The 22,040-nt window shown below is 42.0% G+C and overlaps 1 protein-coding gene across 2 annotated transcripts; it reads left to right on the top strand.

Moving 5' to 3' along the window:
- Window positions 1–3,438: 3,438 nt before the first annotated feature.
- TMIGD1 (transmembrane and immunoglobulin domain containing 1) lies at window positions 3,439–21,703 on the top strand. 2 transcript variants are annotated; one of them, XM_025363112.1, is made up of 7 exons: window positions 3,439–3,492; window positions 5,368–5,474; window positions 8,011–8,289; window positions 12,370–12,648; window positions 18,603–18,706; window positions 20,531–20,571; window positions 21,089–21,703. In XM_025363112.1, the coding sequence occupies exons 2-7, from the start codon at window positions 5,393–5,395 to the stop codon at window positions 21,090–21,092; spliced, it is 789 nt and encodes a 262-aa protein (XP_025218897.1). In that variant the 5' UTR covers window positions 3,439–3,492; window positions 5,368–5,392; the 3' UTR covers window positions 21,093–21,703. The 2 variants fall into 2 exon arrangements, with proteins under 2 accessions (XP_025218897.1, XP_025218898.1); XM_025363113.1 differs by lacking the exon at window positions 18,603–18,706 and having other exon boundaries at window positions 21,089–21,422.
- The last annotated feature ends 337 nt before the right edge of the window (window positions 21,704–22,040 follow it).

The raw sequence follows: 22,040 nt of genomic DNA, 5'->3' as shown, positions 1-22,040 counted from the left end.
ACTGGAGCCTCCCCCAGGTGATTCTAATACTTGCCTTAATCAGAGAGTCATGGACTCCCTTGTCTGTTACCCTTCTAGAAGTACCTGGGCCTTGGGGTTGGGAAGCAGATTGTCTTTTGTTTTTATTTTTTTAAAACAGGATCTCGCTCTTTCACCCAGGCCGTAGTGCAGTGGTACGATCACTCTCACTGCAGTCTTAAACTCCCGGGCTCAATCCCTCTTCCCACCTCAGCCTCCCAAGTAGCTGGGACTACATGCCACTATGCCTGGCTAAGTTTTGTAATTTTTTTATTTTTTATTTTTTGTAGAGTTGAAGTTTCACCATGTTGCCCAGGCCGATCTCGAACTCCTGGGCTCAAGCAATCCACCCGCCTCGGCTTTCAAAGTGTTGAGATTAGAGGCGTGAGCCACCACACCCTGCCAGATTGGTCTTTATTCCCAGGAATGTTCAGACTGGAGGCTGCTTTTCCTCTCTCCCTCTTGGTCTAAGTCACTGTGGAAGCTGTGGAGTATTGGACTCTGTAAATACTGCAAACAGTCAAACTACTTAGGCTTAATGGTTAACTACTGGGCTTAACTACTTACAGAAAAATGCTTTCTTCCCTCTGCCAGGTCTAGGAAAGAGGACTGTTCCAGGGATTTATATGAGCTTGCACAAGTCATATGATTTCTTTGACTCTCCAGCAGGGGCGCCATTATACCATTTTGCTTATCTGAAATCCCTGCTCAGCACCTGAGGCCACTCTGCATGGCTACTGATCATCATTAACGTTCTACTCTACAATGTAAGACCTTCAAAAGCCCAGAGCTTGTTTTTCATCTATGTATCACCATTTAATGTTATGGAGACCTGGAAGCACTATTCGTCTTACAGACATCATAGCTTTGTAGAGTTATTATAACAATTTTCCACAGATGGCAGTAGAGTGACTAGAGAAGCCATCTTTTCCCTAATTCATGACACAGCCACCATATTGGCTTGGCCGCAACTCACATCCCCAGTGCTTAGAATACTTAGCACATGGCAGATACTCAATAAATATCTGCTGAATATATTTCCCCAATATTCTGGTGACAAAAATGTCATACAGAAAAGTTGAAACAATAATGCAATGAAGATCTATAGACCCCTATTTAGATTGAATAAATGTTAACATTTGCTATATTCGCTTTGTGTGTTTATGTGTTTACTTTTCTTGCTGAATCATTTGAAAGGTAGTTGCAATTATCATGACACTTGACCCATAAATATTTCAGCAGGCATCCCCTGAGAATTAGAACATTCTCTACATAACCGCAATACCATTATCACAACTAATAATAGTTAATCATTATTTCCTAATACCACCTAATATCCAATTATAGAAGTTGCTGGTGGTGCTCTACCCACATCCCCTTGGCCTACCTAGAAGTTACTTGCAAAGAGTTCCCGTATAGCCCGTGACTTCCTGAGCATCTTTGCCTGGACATCTTGGCCAGCTTGAGAGAGTACACTCTGCCCTCACAGGGCAGGCTGAAAGTGCCAGAGAGTCAACACCTTGAGAGTGCCCCTCAGTCGCTGGAGATGGAGAGAAGCTGGTGATAAATACTAACACTTCCTTCCCTATCAGAAGTTGATTCAGAGGTGTGCTCCACTGAATACAACCTTGTCCAAGGCTCCAGGAGGACAGTTGCTCACAATAGTAACCTTTAACACATGCTTTACTAGTTTCCTCCCTTCCCTATCTTACTTCCTTACTATGCTTCCTGAGATCACTTTTTTTTTTTTTTTTTTTTTTTTTGAGAAAGAGTCTCACTCTCTCACCCAGATTGGAGTCCAGTGGCCAGGTCACAGCTCACCACAACCTCCGCCTCCCAGGCTCAAGGGATTCTTCCGCCTCAACCTCCCGAGTAGCTGGGATTACAGGCGCCCGCCACCATGCCCAGCTAATTTTTCTATTTTTAGTAGAGAGGGGGTTTCATCACGTGGGCCAGGCTGGTCTCGAACTGCCGGCATCAAATGAAGCACCCGCCTCGGCCTCCCAAAGTGCTGGGATTAAGGAGTGAGCCACTGTGCCTAGCCGAGATCACCTTTAAATAAACTACTTGCACTCAAAAGCTCTGTCTCAGGGTCTGTTTTGGAGGGACCAAGAACCAAGACATCACTCCATTGCTAAATTTATTTTAAAATGACAATCTTGGATCCCTAGAGAGGCAAACTCAAAACCTGCTTAGGTGGTGCTTGCAACCCAGCCAACAGGAGCTGCTCTTAGCTCTGATTTTTGCTTGAACAATGCTATAGTGAGGTTGTGTTGATTTAGGATGCCCTGCTCAGCCTATATTAATAATAATAGTAATAAGAGCTACTGTTATACTAAGAGCTTACTGTGTGGCAGCTTCACATGCTTCATTTCATTTCATCCTCACAGTGACTCCGTAGGGAGGGCACTATTACTATTTCCATTGTATTGATGAAGACCCTGAGGCTCATGGAGGTTAAATAACTTTTCAAAATCACATAGCTAGTAAGAGGCAGATTGCTGGTGTGCTTCAACAGTGTGTTCAAATGTGTGGATAACTATAAATATTCTTCTGTTATATTTTTGTGTAAATGGGAACAATAGTATTTGGCAGGTAAAATTTGCATCGTTAATAATACCATAAACATAGTGTAATGCAAGGATCCCCCAATCAGGTGAGAGCCTCAAGAGGATAAAACTGTTCCCTAGGCAAAGGTGGGCAGATTGCTTAAGGCCAGGAGTTCGAGACCAGCCTAGGAAACATGGCGAAATTTCATCTCTACCAAAAATATATATATAAACAAAGTTTAGCTGGGCATGGTGACTCACACCAGTAGTCCTAGCTCCTTGGAAGGCTGGGAGGCAGAGGTTGCAGTCAGCCACGATCTTGCCATTGCACTCTAGCCTGGGTGACAGAGTGAAACCCTGTCTCAAAAAACGAACGAACAAAAAAAAAACGGCTCCCTGCTATGCCTGGCTCGGTACAGCTTATGGACTGGGCTTGGGTTACCAGCGGTAACTAAGACTTTTCCAGCATTATTTAAGTTATGTAGAATCTTCCAATGTTTTGACATCTGTGAAAGTCAAACTCCTTCTTGGACTTGTACCATCACAATCCCCAGGCTAGTAGACGATCAAAACGCAGCTATCTTACTTAAATATGACAATATTCAGTGAGATGCACTACAGAGTTTTGCACAAGTTCAGGCTTTCTTGAAACAACACATCCCTGTCATTAACATCCGGCCCCACCTAGTAACCTAGGTACACATAGAAACTCAGATCTTAAGAAGATGTCTTTCCCAATTACTATCTTCTCTAAGACTCCATAAAGAGAAACAGACTTTGAACCCAAGTTATCTTATTTATTTGATCCTACTGTCATAAAGTGTTCAAATTCAAGTATTATAAAGGATTGTAACAGGGAAAGCATTTAGGGTTTTCAGGCAGAGGAACAGTTGGCCAAGGAAGTCAGCTTCTCAGAGTTCAAGAGGTAAGTGGTAAGACTGTCTTATATAGAAAGTAGAGAGTCATACAGATTAAAATCAAGCCAAGTGAGGGAAATACATTTTGAAAAGTTGCCGTGTCGGTGGAGTGGAAGGAAAGAGAAGACATAGATTTGCCCCCTTAATAGGACGAGGTGAGGTCTGGCAAGAAGCCTGCACTCTCAGTTTTTATTGAGTACTTGTAGTGGAGAGTGCTTGAGAAAATTCTACTATTGACCGCATTCTGCAATCATAACTGTTACAACACTGTGATAGAAATCTTTTTGGCAAATATTTAAAATTACAAAAGAATCAATATTAGTAGTAATTGCATCTTACGAAAAGATTGATGCAGGCTTGTCTGCCAGAAAGGGTGAGCCTGGCATGAATGAAACTTACTCCTGTTGGGACACGCCTGGGACGGGGAGGAGCAGAGTAGGTATAGGTATATTTCAGCTCTTGTAGTTTAATACTGGTGTTAAAGGGAGAGAACTCCAAGTGGTCAGGGACTGGAAAAGAATAACAGCAGCTTCTTTTTTTTTTTTTTTTATTTATTTATTTATTTATTTATTTATTTATTTATTTATTTTTATTGAGACCAAGTCTCGCTCTGTCGCCCAGGCTGGAGTGCAGTGGCACAGTCTCGGCTCACTGCAACCTCCGCCTCCTAAGTTCAAGCAATTCTCCTGCCTCAGCCTCCCAAGTAGCTGGGATTACAGGTGCCCGCCACCATGCCTGGCTAATTTTTTTTTTTTTTTTGTATTTTTAGTAGAGATGGGGTTTCACTCTGTTGGTCAGGCTAGTCTCAAACTCCTGACCTCAGGTAATCCACCCGCCTCAGCTCCCAAAGTTCTGGGATTACAGGCATAAGCCACTGCACCCAGTCTAACAGCAGCTTCTTAAAGGAAAAGAATATTATTCTAGGCAGTAGATTGGGTAGTAAGGTGGTTAAGAGTAGGGTAGTAGTAGGGTGGTTAAGAGCATGGTCTTGGGAGTCCTGGGTTCAAATCCTGACCTTGACATTTACTGTCTGTGAGATCCAGGCAAATTACATAATCTCTTTAAATCTATAGAAACAACCTCAAGAGCGTTGTTGGGAGGCTTAATTGTGACAGAAATGATGTATGTAAAGTGTTTAGCACAGTCCCTGTTGCACAGAAAGTTTTTCATATGTGGTTCCACTATATTTATAGTAGTACTCTTGAAAGGAAGTAATGAATATATGTTTTTTTCCTCAGATGGAAGTGGAGAGTATCTTAGGGAGAAGGAGAGGTGAAGCAAAAGCAAGAAGGGAGAAAGGACAGCTTTGTTATTTACTATTTTTAGTACATATGGGTCAAGGGGAAGAGAGAGAGAAGAGTGGGAGACAGGCAAGATTAACATGGTTTAAACTAGAGGCCATGTTTCAGTTGAGTCTTTCCTAAGTACATACCATTTCAATCCATGGGATTTGGAGTAATCTCAAAAACTCTCTATTACCAGAGAACATCTTTTCAAAAACGACCCAAGAGAAACTTTCAGAACAAGAATTACTTTATTCAGTAGGGACTGTCTGAGAATGACACAAGTTTCATTCTGTTAAAATGAAATTCTATCAGTTTCTCTAGGGAAGTCTCTTGGTTTTATCTTCCCCAGGGCACCCTAATGCTGCTGTATCTGTCACAGCCTATTTCCTTGTGGTTTTCTTTATGTTGCTTTAAAAAAAAAAATCTTACTACTAAATGTACTTTGAACTTAGTCAGGCAGGGTTGTTTAATTAAAAGCTAGAAGTAGTACCGTTACAGCTGGGATGATTCATCTGGGACTTCACTTTAAATGCATAATAGACAGAAGGAAGGTTCACAAACCAAAGTACAAAACCAACTGCACTATTTTTCCCTTAGTAGATCCTACTTTAACTCATTAAAGATGGCATGGAACAGCAGTGTCGTAATGCAAATGGGAAGATTTCTTCTCTTAGTAATTTTATTTCTGCCACGTGAGATGACAAGTAAGTTAAAGTTCTTTTTGACCTCTTTTTAGATAAAGGAAAATTTCCAATTAAGAAAAATGATCAATGGGCATTGGATATATCCTTAAATTCCAAATTGAAATGACTACACAGTTAGCATGGCTCACAGTATAGGAGTTAGCTAACAATAAAAAATCAAATGGAGGCCGGGCGGGTGGCTCATGCCTGTAATCCCAGCACTTTGGGAGGCTAAGGCGGGCAGATCATGAGATTAGGAGATTGAGACCATCCTGGCTAACACAGTGAAACCCCATCTCTACTAAAAATACAAAAAATTAGCCGGGCGTGGTGGCAGGTGCCTGTAGTCCCAGCTACTCGGGAGGCTGAGACAGGAGAATGGTGTGAATCCATTTCATGAGGCAGAGTTTGCAGTGAGCTGAGATGGCGCCACTACACTCCAGCCTGCGCAACAGGGTGAGACTCCATCTCAAAAAAAAAAAGGAAAAGTATTGTTTTTGGGGTTTTATTATTACAAGACAAGGTGAAGTATTCTATTCTCTCCAGAGCCACCACCAGAATCCTCCTACATTTTAATGCATTTTATTACTAATGTTACCCCAAATAATCTTCTGTTTATCTGAACATGCCATTTCACATGAAAATCTTTCCAGCATTTGCTCCCCTACCACTCTTTTCTGATTTTAAAAGTAATGCATAGTCATAGTAAAATAAATTAGGCAATCTATTAAAAAAAAAGTACAAATCTCCCTAAATACTTTCATCCAGAGATGACAACCACTCAATATTCCATATTTAAAAAAAAAATACTAGACAATACGATTATCTTTACAAGTAGCTTAAGTTTTTTGTTTTTTGAGAAAGAGTCTCACTCTTGTCACCCAGGCTGGAGTGCAGTGGCCTGATTTCAGCTTACTGCAACCTTCACCTCCTTGGTGCAAGTGATTCTCCTGCCTCAGCCTCCTGAGTAGCTGGGATTACAGGAGCCCGCCACCAGGCCTGGCTAATTTTTTTGTTATTTTTAGTAGAGACAGGGTTTCACTATGTTGGCCAGGATGGTCTCAAACTTTTGACCTCAAGTGATCCGCCTGTCTTGGCCTCCCACAGTGCTGGGATTACAGGCATGAGCCACCATGCCCGGCCAGCTTAAGTTTTTTAAAAGGAAAGTTAATGTGTTTACAGAACATATCAACAAATGTTATCCATGCTACAGGTTTATGATAGATAAAATTCTTTTTTAGCTTTTGTTACTTGCTTCTAAACCAGGAAAATAAAAATCAAAATGCAAGTGTATTACTACACAATGAATAGATTTCTAAAAGTCAGAGCTGAAAGAAAAAAAAAAAAACCTACTATGTACCCTGATCACCCAACCCACGAAGACTTGTCTACCACACAAACCCCAGCTACTTAAACATCTTTTTATTTTTCTTCACTGCCAAAACAATATTAAAACACTATAGATGCAAGACCCAATTTGTCCATAATCCTATCATTTAATCATAAAAGTGTTTTCAAATCAGTTCTTACTCATATGTATGTGCAATTTTGATACATTTGTAGTAATTATTAGAGCTTTAACTTATATTCTGCATTTTTTGCCTAATGTTTATACCTTACATATTTTTCCATTTCATTCCCTTGTTTTCCTACTTTCAATCCCTTCAAGTAAACAAATTAAATATGGTATGTGTATATGTATATACATATATGCATATGTGTGTGTGTGTGTGTGTGTATTCAATATATATGGGATTTTTTCCTAAGTCTTTTTTCCATGAAAATGTGTGTATGTGTATATGTATACCATACACACATACACACACACGCATATGATCATTCTGTATGTATTGGTTTCTAACCTGGTGCTTCTCAAACTTCACTGCATATTACAATCACCTGGGGGCTGGTGGTGAGGTGCTTTAAACAACACAATGCCTAGATTGCACTCACGTCAACTAATCAGAAGTCTGGGGATGAGAACCAGGCATCAGTACTTTTTTTGGAGGCAGGGTCTTGCTGGGTCACCCAGACTGGAGTGCAGTGGTGCGATCTTGGCTCACTGCAACCTCCACCTCCTGGGCTTAAGCGATTCTCCCACCTTATCCTCCCAAGTAGCTAGAAGTACGAATGCACACCACCGCGCCTGGCTAATGTTTTTTTTAATTATTATTATTTTTTGTGGAGAAGGAGTCTGACTATATTTCCCAGGCTGGTCTTGAACTCCTGAGCTCAAAAGGTCCTCCCGCCTCTACCTCCCAAAGTGCTGGGATTATAGGCCCGCACCCGGCTACATCAGTACTTTTAAAAAGATCCCCTGGTGATTCCAACGTGCACCAAAATTTGATGACCACATTTTAATCTTTTTGTTTTTCAGTTAACAATACATTATGAATATTTTTCAATATAAATCATATAGATCAATACGACTATTTTTAATTGTTCAGAGCTTATTTTGTTCTACTGATGTAACATAACTTATTTAACCAATCCCCTGTTCATGAGCATCTAGGTTGTTTACTCTGTATATCTAAATAGTTTCTCTCTATACTCCCAGGTTCTGTTTTAACTGTGAATGGTAAAACTGAGAACTATATCCTGGATACTACACCTGGCTCCCAAGTGTCTCTGATATGTGCTGTTCAAAACCACACCAGAGAGGAAGAACTGCTCTGGTACCGAGAGGAGGGGAGAGTGGATTTGAAATCTGGAAACAAAATCAATTCCAGCTCTGTCTGTGTCTCTTCCATCAGTGAAAATGACAACGGAATCAGCTTTACCTGCAGGCTGGGGAGGGATCCGTCCGTGTCCATTTCGGTGGCACTGAATGTTATTTGTGAGTGAGGGGAACAGAAACGGCTAGTGGGTCTGTAATGTCTGTAACATATGAAATGGTAGTTGAAATCTAGGTCTTGGTATCGCCAAATTGCCCAATTTACGCTCCCACCACAAAGCATGAGAGTACCTATTTCCCCTCACCCTCATGAGCACTGAGTATCGTCAAACTCTGAGAATTTGCCAGCCTCCTTTGAAATTCTCTTTTCCTTTTTTCTTTCTTTCTTTCTTTTTTTTTTTAGACAGAGTCTCGCTCTGTTGTCCAGGCTGGAGTGCAGTGCGGTGGCGTAATCTTGGCTCACTGCAACCTCTGCCTTCCCGGGTTCAAGCGATTCTCCTGCCTCAGCGTCCTGAGTAGCTGGGACTACAGGCACCTACCACCACACTCGGCTAATTTTTAATTTTTGTATTTTTAGTAGAGACGGCGGGGGTTCACCATGTTGGCCAGGCTGGTCTCAAGCTCCTAACCTGAAGTGATCTGCCTACCTCAGCCTCTCAAACTGCTGGGATTACAGGTGTGAGCCACTGCGCCCAGCCTATTTTCAATTTTTAAATTAAGAAAGAGGGTGTTCACCTTTATGTAAACATATTGGCCTTTTTTGTTTGTTTCCGTGAAATGCCTGCTTGTATCCTTAACTCATTTTTTTCTGTTGGGTTTTATGCCTTTTGCTCGTTAATCTGTACGAGGGTTTTGTGGATTAAGGAAATTAGTCCTTTGTCATTTTGAATTGTAAGTATTTCTCCTACTTGTTTTTGAAAATTTTTATAGTTCTTTTTTGCCATATTGAAATTTTAAATGTTTATATATTTAAAGCTACAAGTCTTTTCCTTTGTAGTGCCTAGCTTTTGTGTTCTGCTTAGACAGATTTTCATGGCCTGGCACAGTGGCTCATGCCTGTAATCCCAACACTTTGGGAGGCAGAGGCAAATGGATCACTTAAGATCAGGAGTTCGAGACCAGCCTGATCAACATGGCGAAACCTGGCCTCTACTAAAAATACAACAATTGGCCAGGTGCGGTGGTGGGCACCTGTAATCTCAGCTACTCAGGAGGCTGAGGCAGGAGAATTGCTTGAACTAAAGAAGCGGAGGTTGCAATGAGCTGAGATGCCACCACTGCACTTCAGCCTGGGCAACACAGTGAGACCCCATCTCAAAAAAAAAAAAAGATTTTCATTAGGGAATCTTTAAACATTACCTTAAAGTCAAAAAAGGTGAAGCTCTTCAATGACTGGGTTCCAGGTATTGGTAACCTGTTGGTGGAACTGTATAGGCTTAGGGGACTGTCAAGTGATATTATGTAGGTGATCACATGGGTCATTGGGTGAAAAGCTGGTTCTGCATGAGAATGGTGTGGATGGTATGGCGATGGGTGAGGTATGATGATGCAGTACGATTTGGTAGAAAGACCCTATCTCTACAAACATAACATAGTGAGACCCTATTTCTACCAAAAAAAAAAAAAAAAAAAAGTATGTTTTTAATTAACTGGGCATGGTGGCACACACCTGTAGCCCCAGCTACTCGGGAGGCTGAGGCTAGAGGATCGCCTGAGCCCAGAAGATTGAGGCTTCAGCGAGCTATGATTGCCCCACTGCATTTCAACCTAGGCAACAGAGTGAGACCCTGTCAAAAAAAGACAGCTAAGGAAACTAAGGCCCGGACTAGGGGCTCAAATCATAGCTGCAGCTGAGAACAAAACACTAATTCCCAAGCTTCTAACCTAGTGCTTAAGTGCTTATTCCATGAAACCTCTTTCTTTCTTTTTTTTTTTTTTTTTTTGGAGACAACGTCTCACTCTGTCACCTACACTAGAGTGCAGTAGCACAATCTCAACTCACTGTAACCTCTGCCTCCCAGGCTCAAGTGATCCTCCTGCCTCAGCCTCCCAAGTAGCTGGGACTACAGGCACACACCACCACGCCGAGCTGATTTTTGTATTTTTTGTAGAGATGGGGTTTTGCTATGTTGCCTGGGCTGATGGAACCCTCTTAAGGGAGACACGGCAGAAATGCCAACAATGTGATTTGTGATTTGATGACTTAAAGAAATTGTTTTCAGTTTTCCAGCCTCAATCCACTTTTTAAATTCTCTTTAGAAGAATCTCCTAAATATCACTGTTGCTAAGTGTGTGTGTATAGTTAATTGCTCAGTAATCCATAATGACAGTACTGACACAAAGTCATCAACCAATAAATCAAAATGAGCTCATAAAACGTGACAAGGATATTATGTACCCTTCAAAGGCAGGACCATTATTGTTATAAATAGCAGATCAAGAACCAAATGGAAGCTTGATAATACACTGTTTGGAGGAGAATATGGAGAAACAGTTTCTCTCATACATCGTTGCTGAAAGTTTAAATTGAGAACACCTCTTTCATAATACCTATCAAAATTTAAAGTGTGCATATCCTATGACACAGCATTTCTCCTTCTAGATGTTAACCTTGGAGATGTATACATGCACGTAGGGGTAAAGAGATATGTACAAGGATGTTTACTGTATCATTGTTTAACATTTTAAAATGAAAACAACCTAATGCTCATCAAAACACAAATGATTAAAGTAATGCATTCTAAAAGCAATAAGCTAGATCTCTGTGGTTAAATATGAACATATCTCAAAAACATGCAAGTTATTGAGAGAAATGAAGTACTTTATGTAAATCCTTTCCATGCCCCTAAAATAATATGGTATATCTCCTATGGGTACACTATATGTATAGAAAACTATTTAAGAAAAAAGAAAGATAGGGAAGGATTTACACCAAACTCATAGCAGCGGGTATCTCTGGGGGTCAGGAGGTGACCAGCTTGGATCTTAGCTTTATCTGAAAAGTACTAATTTTTACAGAGGAGATATTCACATATACTGATGTGCTTAAATTAATTTCAAATAGTTAAATAAAAAGAAATCACTAACAGAATCTGTCCACAAATGGAATTGTTCTATTTGGCAATTATGTTCTCTATTCCAGCAGCTTCCTGCATATCCGAATACCATATAACATCCTTGTTGGATTTGATACAGAATTCAAGCTCATTCCAAAGAGCAACAAAATATCATTCTTCTGAGAGAGTTATTAATAGCACAGCCTACTCAGGGTGTAATTATTCAGTGTGCAGATTATACAAGCTCCTTTTTCCTCCTTCTCCATCTCTATCTTTTTCCTAGTTCCCACTCTCCAACCATTTCATTACTATTCTGCACTTCTGCCAGAATATGCAAGGTGATATACATGTTTGACTGTCTATGGGTCTACAACTCCCCTTATTGTAGAGGGAAGAAGGAATTGCTCACACAGAGGGATGAGAGGGACTCACTTGCCTTCCACAGATGCCAGAGTTCTCATGCTTAGAACACCTGGGAGGAGGACATTATTTCTAGAGCACCACTGAGAAAACGCAGAGATGCATAGAGATGCATTGGTAAATATGTTACCAAGGCAATGGTTAGATAAAATGCAAAAACAGACGGTGAGAGTAACCCTCAAAACCACCACCACCGTAATAATAATAGTAGCTAGCACTGTGGCAAATTCTTTACAGGGATTATTTTATTTAATCTTTACAGCATCTCAGGAGATGTATGATTATCCCATTTTTTTACATGAGAAACAGAGGCCTTAGCAGTTAGTTAACTGTCTCAAAGTCACAGTAAATGGTGTAGATGGAATTAGGTCTAATTGCAGTGTATGCCTTCTCAATTTTGTACTGTTTTGTGCAACACTAGCACAGGTTGGTTTATTAAGTCTCAGAGAACAAAGACTCAAGGGTTATACTCTTGGGTAGTGTTACACATTGTCTGCTTATCATAGATTCATTACTATATATCATGCTCATAATCATATATTGTTTCATGGTTTGTCTTGTTCGTCACATTAAAAGTTCCATGAGGTTTGGAACTGGAAGTGTTATTTGCCCTTGTTACCCCAGTGCTTGGCACACAGTACGTATTTAATACATTTTTGTCAAATGAATAAATGACCACATGAGATAGACTGAAGGAAGACTTTGAACTCTGACAGTGAACTATTGCTTATCAGCTAATTAAATCTAAATGCTTTGAGTCTTGCAGTTCCTCCTCTCCTAAGTGGAAACAACTTCCAAACAGTTGAGGAAGGCAGTAACGTGAAGTTGGTTTGCAGTGTGAAAGCCAACCCCCAGGCTCAAATGATGTGGTACAAAAACAGAAGTCTCCTGGATTTAGAGAAAAGCCATCACCAAATCCAACAGACAAGTGAGTCTTTTCAGCTGTCAATCACCAAAGTCGAGAAATCTGACAACGGAACCTACAGTTGTACTGCAAAGTCATCTCTGCAAACGGAGAGCTTGGACTTTCACCTGATTGTTAAAGGTAACTCTCTCTTTAAGTAATACTCAGCACAGTGCAAAACTCACGCCAGATGCTCGTAAATATTTTTGGTGACAATAAATGATAATAACAATTATGATTAGTGGCTAGGATTTTCTTTGGAGAATCATCCCCATCCAAGGATTTTTCCACTAAGAATCCTGATCCATCCTTTTAGGGAAATCATGCCCATTCCATACAGGACACTGTTTTTTGAGCAAAGATCCTTTCTTAGAACAAAATATAGGAAACAATTCTGCTTGGCTTTTAGGGAGGAGTATTTCCATGAATTCTTCTGGGCAACGAGGTGTGTAGCAACTGGACTTTTGAGTTCATAGCTTCATAACTAACAGAAGAGAAGTAAAAAACACACAGAGAAGAGAAATTATGACTAGATAAGAAAATGGATCTCTACAACCACTCCTAACTCAAATTCTAACCTGTAGGCTAATCAGCAGAGAGAGTAGGAAAAAATAAGGGGGAAAAAAGCCCTTTCTCTTGGATTCATTCTTCATCTACCCAGGGTTATCACCTCTACAATGACAGAACAAATGACCATCTGTGGGGTTTTCCCTCCTCATATTTCTTGCTCATACAGAAAGAGAAAGGCAAAATGCCTGGGGTAGCAGATGCCGAAAATGCTCATTCACACGTTGTCTGCTCTCACGCTAGCACACCAGAAGCAGCCCAACACGCTGAGACTCCCATATCTTGTTAGAACATTATTCACTTTGTCATTTGCCTCCCTGTACCCACTCATTGCCAGTCTTGCCAGTCCCCAGGAAGCCAACTGAACCCCTGCCAGAAGTGTTGTGGTGATATAACCTTAGCGTGTCTTATTTCCTTCCCCTTGAGGGGAAGGTTATGGGATATGAACAGAGTGGCTGGTGGGGAAGAAGAGTTACTGGAGGTTGAATGCCCGTCACTGTGATTCCTGGAATGACCAGTAATTCGTCCTGCAGAGCACTAACAATTGCTCAGGGGCTCCTTGTTTTAAAAGCAAACCCACAAATATCCTGAGTACCCATGAGATAGAAGCAGTGAAAAAGCTTTGTGGCTATTTACCTCCCGCAAGACCACAAAAGCATGGAAGGGTGGGCCTCATGCCCTGCCATCCTAAGTGACTATGAACACCACACTTGGAGGCCAGGGAATTATATCCCTCCTGGTTAAGAAGAAATCATAATTGTTCTGTGTCACATTTTTTAAAAATACAGCTTATGTGGCAATCAGGATGCTAGCTTAGCAAATTGGCTTTCAGGTGGGCAGAAACTTGTTTTGGGTGGGGCTCTTCCAAACTAACTTGTTTTTCTTATTTCTTCTTGCTTAGCTACTTCCCACGGCTGGTGGCGTAAATGCTCTGCTGCTGGGGCTCAGGCTAAATGCTTTCATGAGGCCTCTCCTGGCTTCACGGCTCAGTGAGGAAGTACCTAAATGAGGCCATGCAAAGCTACAGATGACATCACAGATCTTTTCTTGAGCACAAGATTTAGCCCATGTGTTGGGATTATTTAACCATGATGAATATGGGAGGGAAATATCAGATCTGGTTACAAATGAGACCGTAAAACAGGACAAGGGGAGAGGCGCAGTTATGCAATTACCTTCGCCAGAGTCTCTTTTTTCTTTCTTTTTCTTTTCTTTCTTTTTTTTTTTTTTTTTTGAGACAGGGTATCGCTCTGCCACCTAGGCTGGAGTGCATTGGCATAATCATAGTTCACTGCAACCTCATCCCCCCAGGCTCAAGCGATCTTCCCACCTCAGCCTCCTGAATAGCTGGGACAGGTGCGTGCCACCACAACCAGCTAATTTTAAAAATTGTTTTTGTAGAGATGAGGTCTTGCCATGTGGATCAGGCTGGTCTTGAATTCCTAGGCTCAAGCAATCTGCCACCTCAGCTTCCCAAAGTGCTGGGGTTACAGGCATGAGCCACCATGCCCAGACCAAAGTCACTTTCAACAGAAATTTGAAATCCAAAGCAAGCCAATGGGTAGGGTTGTTTACTTCAGTTTGTTCATAGAATAAGAACTGTTGGCCGGGCGCTGTGGCTCACGCCTGTAATCCCAGCACTTTGGGAGGCTGAGGCTGGTGGGTCATGAGGTCAGCAGTTTGAGACCAGCCGGACCAACATGATGAAATCCTGTCTCTACTAAAAATACAAAAAAAAAAAAAAAAAAAAAAAAAATTTAGCCGGGCGTGATGGCCAGGCGCCTATAATCCCAGCTACTTGGGAGGCTGAGGCAGGATAATTACTTGAAACCAGAAGGCAGAGGTTGCAGTGAGCCAATATCGCACCACTACACTCTAGCCTGGGCAACAAGAGCAAAACTCTGTCTCAAAAAATAAGTAAATAAAAAACAGAATAAGAGCTGTCACATGTGGCTTCATTTTATCTGGCTTGGTAAAAATATTCCAACCTGTGAATGAATTCTGATTTCTTTTTCTAATTGTCCCACCTTTACTTCCCCTTTTTTTTGACATCTTGCAAATAGAGGGGCTCCCCAGTAAGGTGAGGGGCTCCCCAGTAAGGTGAGGGCCCTTTGGTGTGTCCCAGAGCTGGCTAGTACAGAACCAGGGCTTACTAGAAAAAGGCTCACTGAGCAAAGTTTCTCCATAGGGGTGATGTGACCCATACCTTCATGAGAATAATGTTTAGAAACAGCCAAGAGAGGGCAAAAATTTAATCCATTTATTCCCCAAAGTTATCAAGAGCAGGAAAATTATAAAAAAGGTAATTACAGGCTGCATGGGATGGTTCGTGCCTGTAATCCCAGGACTACGGGAGGCCAAGTGGAAGGGTTGCTTGAGGCCAAGAGTTCCAAAACAACCTGGGCAACTTGCTGGGACGCTGTCTCTTCAACAAATAGAAAAATTAGCTGGGTGTGGTGGCACGCACTGGTAGTCTCAACTACTCAGGAGGCTAAGGTAGGAGGATCTCTTAAGCCCTAGAGGTCGAGGCTGCAGTGAGCCATGATCATGCCACTGCACTCCAGGTTGGGTGACAGAGTGAGACCCTGTCTCCAAAAATAATAATAATAATTGGTTAGTGTGTTATACAGCTATGGGGACAGGGGAGATAAACCCTGTTTCATAATCTTAAGGTATATAGGGATTGGGCTTTGAAATTAAATTTACTTAAAGTCACTTCTTCCCTTCTTCCCTGGCTTTTGCCCTTCACTTGCTATTTCATGACCCTGTTTCCTTTCTAATACTTAATCTGTAGTATCTGTTTGTTTAATGTCTGTCTCCCCCACTAGAAGATGAGCTCCATGAAGGCAGAGGAGCCTTCCACACCTGTCCTATTTTTTGCAGAGCTGAACACAGTGCATAACACACATTAGTCACCCAGTAAATATTTATTGACTGCACCTCAATCCATAAACTCAATTGTACAAGAAATAGCACATGCTTAATTTCCTTTAAATGCCTAAAATGTTATTTAAGCAATGACTGAAGCTCCTTCCCCTCGTTGGGTGGCATCAGAATCCAGGGGCTTGGACAAGGTCACTTAAAAACCTTTGTTGACCTTAAGCACTTTTACTTTATTATTTTTTTAAGAAACGGGGTCCTGCCAGGTGCAGTGGCTGACGCCTGTAATTTCAACACTTTGGAAGGCCCTGGTAGGAGAACTGCTTGAGGTCAGGAGTTCAAGACCAGACTGGCCAACATACCCAGGCTCCATCTCTAAAAAAAATTTTTTTTTAATTAAAAAATAGGGTTGGCCAGGCATGGTGGCTCACACCTATAATCCCAGCACTTTGGGAGGCCAAGGCAGGCAGATCACTTGAGATCAGGAGTTCGAGGCCAGACTGGCCAACATGGTGAAACCCTGTCTCTACCTACCTAAAATACAAAAATTAGCTGGGCATGGTATTGCACACCTGTAGTACCAGCTACTCGGGAGGCTGAGGCAGGAGAATAGCTTGAACCCAGGAGGCAGAGGTTGCAGTGAGCTGAGATCAAGCCACTGCACTCCAGCCTGGGTGGCAGAGCGAGATTCTGTCTAAAAAAAAAAAAAAATAGGGTCTCACTATGTTGCCCAAGGTAGAGAGCAGTGGCTATTCATAGGTGCAATCATCGGGTGCTATAACCCTGAACTCCTGGGCTTAAGCAATCCTCCTGCCTCAGCCTCCCAAGTGGCTGGGGCTACAGGTATGCCGCCCTGCCTGGCTTTCACTTTTACTTGTGAGAGCTTCATTCCATATCATATTAAAGATATTAAAAGCAAAGCACATTATCTGTGCTTTCTGCTGTAAAATTTTTGAAAGAATTTTTATAACTTGTATAGATTTTGAATTTTGTTATAAATAAGTTACTCATTTGGTTCTTGAGGTTTAAACATCATTATTTAACAATTGAGTTATAGTTGATGCCAGATTGCATTTTACAGATGCTTAAACATTGATTAATTTTGATTAATTTTGCTACTTTATTTTCATATCTTGGGGCCAATCATTTTTTTTCTGGGTCTCAAATATTTTCAGAGGCTCTTAGAAAGCTTGAAAACACAGGCACTATGCCTATAGTGACTGATAAATAAAGTAGCTCTTGGCCAGGTGCGGTGGCTCACACCTGTAATCCCAGCACTTAGGGAAGCCAAGGCAAGCGGATCACAAGGTCAGGAGATCGAGACCATCCTAGCTAACACAGTGAAACCCCATCTCCACTAAAAAATACAAAAATTATCTGGGCATGGTAGCATGCGGCTGTAATCCCAGCTACTCAGGAGGCTGAGGCAGGAGAATTACTTGAACCCGGGAGGCAGAGGTTGCAGTGAGCCAAGATTGCACCACCGTACTCCAGCCCGGGCAACAGGATCGAAACTCTGTCTAAAAAAAAAAAAAAAAAAAGTAGCTCTCAGTTTGCCTGGTGTTTAGAAAATAAAGGAGTAGACTTTCACTTCCAAGCTGTTGTGGTTGCTGCTGATCTCTTCCTAGTCCCAGTTAGAAGTAGGCCCTCTGTCTTTGCATGGCATTTAGAGAGATGCGGAAACCTTTGCCAAGGTTGGGAAGGCTAATGCTTAGAGTCCTACTTCCCTAGAGACACTATGTAGCCACCTACCTTCTATAATGTCTTGTCACCTGCTTGGGGCACCATCGTAGTACAGGTACAAGGCTCCCCACTGCTTTTGAGGCCCACAGACCTCTCTCTCCTTCTTAGTCCAGAAAGCTCTCCACCCTTTCTCTTCTTGCTCTCAAAGCCTTCCTCCCTCTCTTCCCTCACCCACCCCAGGATACTTCCCAATATATTTTGGGCTTTTCAAAATCCAGGCAAAACCGTTGACTTCAATCTAATTCTGCTCTGCGTGTGGCAAAAACTGTGGGTGAAGGAAGCACAAAATGGCCTACTTGTTTTAGGGGAGTTACTCATATTACAATAAATTATTAATCCACCAAGGAATTGATTCAAAACCTGCCTCTGCCATTTACTAGTTCTGTGACTTTTTTTTTTTTTTTTTTTTTTTTTGGAGAGACAGAGTTTTGCTCTGTCACTTAGACTGGAATGCAGTGGTGCGACCCTGGCTCACTGCAACCTCTGTCTCCCAGGATCAAGCAATTCTCCTGCCTCAGTCTCCCACGTAGCTGGGAATACAGGCACTCACCACCATGCCCAGCTATTTTTTTTTTTTTGTACAGATGGGGTTTCACCATGTGGGCCAGCCTGGTCTTGAACTCCTGACCTCAAGTGATCTGCCTGCCTTGGCCTTCCAAAGTTCTGGGATTCCAGGCATGAGCCACTGCACCCGGCCTAGTTCTCTGACTTTGGACAAGCATTCTAACCCCTCAAAGCCCCTGGTTCCTCACCTGTAAAATGAGGACAATCATATCTATCTTTTGAGATTGTTGAGAAGGTTTAATTAAGGGGATGATATACATAAAGTTCAAGGCACCATTGCTGGGATGTACTGGAAGTATGTAAATGTTCATTCTTATTCCCTGTGTTTGCATTTCCAACAGATAAAACTGTGAGTGTACCAGTAGAGCCCATTATTGCTGCATGTGTTGTGATCTTTCTGACATTGTGCTTTGGACTGGTTGCTAGAAGAAAGAAAATAATGGAGGTATCTAAGTATTCTGAGCTATTTAAGTAAAAAACGATCATCTGAATAAAGGCAGAAAGCTAGAAATATAAGTGACTTCAGTTAGGAACCCTTCTTGGCAAAGTCAAATCTGGTCTTTCTACCATGAGATCTTAAAATATAGTTGCTCAAGGGAATAAAAATTATATGGTATATTATGAGTACAGATTTACAAAGAAGAGAAGTGCACATGGGCAAAGCCTGAATTGAAAATAGCTGTGTTGCCAGGGGTAGGGAATTGGGGGCTGATTTTCCTTCCTTTTAAATTTCCCTTTATTGTTGCTATGGTACCTGTTGTATGATAAATAAGTATAAGGAGGAACATCTGCTCTAGATTCAGAGATCTGCATGAAAAAGATGGCACTGGCTGCTCACCTCTGGACTATAACCAGATGCCCTGGCTGTAGTGGGCTGGGGTTTGAACTATAAAGTAGTTATCCTCATTGGTTGATATGATTCAGAATATGTGCATGCATAGGTTAATGCCATGCATTTGACTCTGCCAGTTAAGCCAGTGCCAAAGAAGAGCAAATATGGCAGAAAGCCCTAGGCTGAGTTCATCATTCAGCAAGGGGCATTCTCCTTGGAACACATAGTAACAGGGCAGCCATGTCTCTCAAGAAGCAATTCACTCCGCTCCCTATTCCATTCCCAAGCATATTTTTGTTGTTGGTTCCTTCCTTCCTTCCTTCCTTCCTTCCTTCCTTCCTTCCTTCCTTCCTTCCTTNAGCCTCAACCTCCTGGGCTCAAGTGATCCTCCCACCTCAGCCTCCCAAGTAGTTGGGACCACAGGCATGCACCTCCATGCCCTGCTAATTTTTGTATTTTTTGTAGAGACAGGGTTTTGCCATGTTGCCCAGGCTGGTCTCGAGCTCCTGAGCTCGAGTGATCTTTCTTTCTTTCTTTCTTTCTTTCTTTCTTTCTTTCTTTCTTTCTTTCTTTCTTTCTTTCTTTCTTTCTTTCTTTTTGAGATAAAGTTTTACTCTGTCTCCCAGGCTGGAGTGCAGTGCCATGATCACAGCTCACTGTAGCCTCAACCTCCTGGGCTCAAGTGATCCTCCCACCTCAGCCTCCCAAGTAGTTGGGACCACAGGCATGCACCTCCATGCCCTGCTAATTTTTGTATTTTTTGTAGAGACAGGGTTTTGCCATGTTGCCCAGGCTGGTCTCGAGCTCCTGAGCTCGAGTGATCTGCCTGCCTCAGCCTCCCAAAGCACTAGGATTATAGGTATGAGCTGCCATGCCCAGCCACAAAGGTTTTTTTTTTTTTTTTTTTTGAGACGGAGTCTTGCTCTGTCACCCTGGCTGGAGTGCAGTGGCACGATCTCAGCTCACTGCAAGCTCCACCTCGCGGGTTCACGCCATTCTCCTGACTCAGCCTCCAGAGTAACTGGGACTACAGGCACGCGGACCATACCTGGCTTTTTTTTTTTCTGTATTTTCAGTAGAGACGGGGTTTCACCATGTTGGCCAGGCTGGTCTTGAACTGCCAACCTCAAATGATCCACCCTCCTCGGCTTCCCAAAGTGCTGGGATTACAGGCGTAAGCCACCCCACTCGGCCACATTTTTTTTCTATAAAAAAAGAAATACTCGAGTATCTAAGATCCTGGAAGTATCTTAACTAACAGTTACATCTTCTCTGCATTTAATAATAACTACTAGTGTGGCCCCCAAAACAACACCTGAGCCAGTACAGAGGTGGCTGTATTTCCATGCCCCTGTCCTCAAGTCATCTTAATGCATTCAAAATATTTCTCCATGGGCCTTAAAAAGCAGGCTAATTTATTGCCATGTTTGCTTTTAGCTCTGCATGAAGGATAAAGACCCTCACAGGGAAACAGCTCTGTAAGTACTCTAGGCCGGGACCAGTGCTTTTTAAATAAGCAGATGAATAGCAGTGATATGCATGACTCTAGACAAACTCCTAGAGTTTGGAAATCTAGAGATGGGAGGTGCTGGAAGGGGAAGGAGTTCAAAGAAGAATAGAAGGTGGAGGAAAATCTGCCTCCACTTTAGAGGAAGATAGGTTGAAAAGTTGCCTAGAACAGAGAACACCTTCGGTCCTAAGCCTGCTCTCTCCTTAAGTGAGTTTGCCTAACGTTTGTGCAACTGCATTTTATTGCCACACAACGCAAATGCTCTGGGGGAAGCCACTGCTCCATACTGCTTTACACGAGGCCAGGAACCACGTTCATCCTCATACTGCCTTCTCTTTGCAGCTTCATTTAGTGCTTCTAGCATATGTGGAGTGGGTAGTAAGTAATAAGAACAAAAGCATGTTGTCAGAGAGTATGGGTTTTGTTTTGAATTTTTTTCTTATTGCTATGAGCATCATTATAATTAATGTCTTCATTCATTTCAGATGAGAAAGCTGAGATACCATCGAATACAGAGAGTTTTGCATCAGGACCTCCAAAGTTATGTAGTCCCATCTGTATTTATCGCTATTATTAAATTCACTCCTGTCACTCCTGTTTCATTAATCACTTAACAGTAGTTGTTAGGGCTAATTCGATACACTTGTGGAATATTTTTATGGAGACAGCTATTAAGAATGAGAAGTAAGATTTCTTTAAGTCTTCTCCTTGAGGTATATATTAATGAGATTTGTTTCAAATAGGTTGGTAATAATTTACTGTTTAGTGTGTTTTTTTCTAGGTAGGAGATGCTTGGGTCTCACAAATTGGTGCAAAACCAAAAAAAAAAAAAAAAAGGAGGAAACAACAGAGTAATCAATTTTTTCAGTTGCCCAGGAAGCACATGAAAAAATACCAGTTATGTCAGGTGTGGTGGCTCCTATAATCCCAGCACTTGGGGAGGCTGAGGCAGGCAGATCACTTCAAGCCAGGAATTCAAGATTAGCCTGGCCAACATAGTGAAAACCATCTCTACTAAAAGTACAAAAAGTTGGGCGTAGTGGCGTGCACCTGTAATCCCAGCTACTTGCGAGGCTGAGGCAGGAGAATCACTTGAACCTGGTAGGCGGAGGTTGTAGTGAGCTGAGATGGTGCCACTGCACTCCAGCCTGGGCACCAGAGCAAGACTCTATCTCAAAAACAAACAAACAAAAAATCAATTATTATCTACCTTCACTGTCATTTCATAAAAGAAATGTTTTAGGACTAAAGAAAGAAGACTATAATCTTGAAATATAAGATGCGGCCGGGCGCGGTGGCTCAAGCCTGTAATCCCAGCACTTTGGGAGGCCGAGACAGGTGGATCACGAGGTCAGGAGATCGAGACCATCCTGGTGAACACAGTGAAACCCCGTCTCTACTAAAACTACAAAAAACTAGCCGGGCGAGGTGGCAGCG

The sequence above is a fragment of the Theropithecus gelada genome, chromosome 16 (genome assembly GCF_003255815.1).
Source record: "Theropithecus gelada isolate Dixy chromosome 16, Tgel_1.0, whole genome shotgun sequence".
Lineage (NCBI taxonomy): Eukaryota > Metazoa > Chordata > Mammalia > Primates > Cercopithecidae > Theropithecus > Theropithecus gelada.
The sequence above is the reverse complement of the archived record's forward strand: the minus strand, read 5'-3'. Positions and strand labels throughout refer to the sequence as shown.

What these genes read in the sequence shown, in the direction of transcription:
- TMIGD1 (XM_025363112.1), top strand. Translation starts at nt 5,393, where the DNA reads ATGGCATGGAACAGCAGTGTCGTAATGCAAATGGGAAGATTTCTTCTC. An exon ending in GGTGGCACTGAATGTTATTT is followed by an intron (nt 8,290 to 12,369) that starts GTGAGTGAGGGG and finishes TGAGTCTTGCAG; the next exon opens with TTCCTCCTCTCCTAAGTGGA. An exon ending in CTTTCACCTGATTGTTAAAG is followed by an intron (nt 12,649 to 18,602) that starts GTAACTCTCTCT and finishes CATTTCCAACAG; the next exon opens with ATAAAACTGTGAGTGTACCA.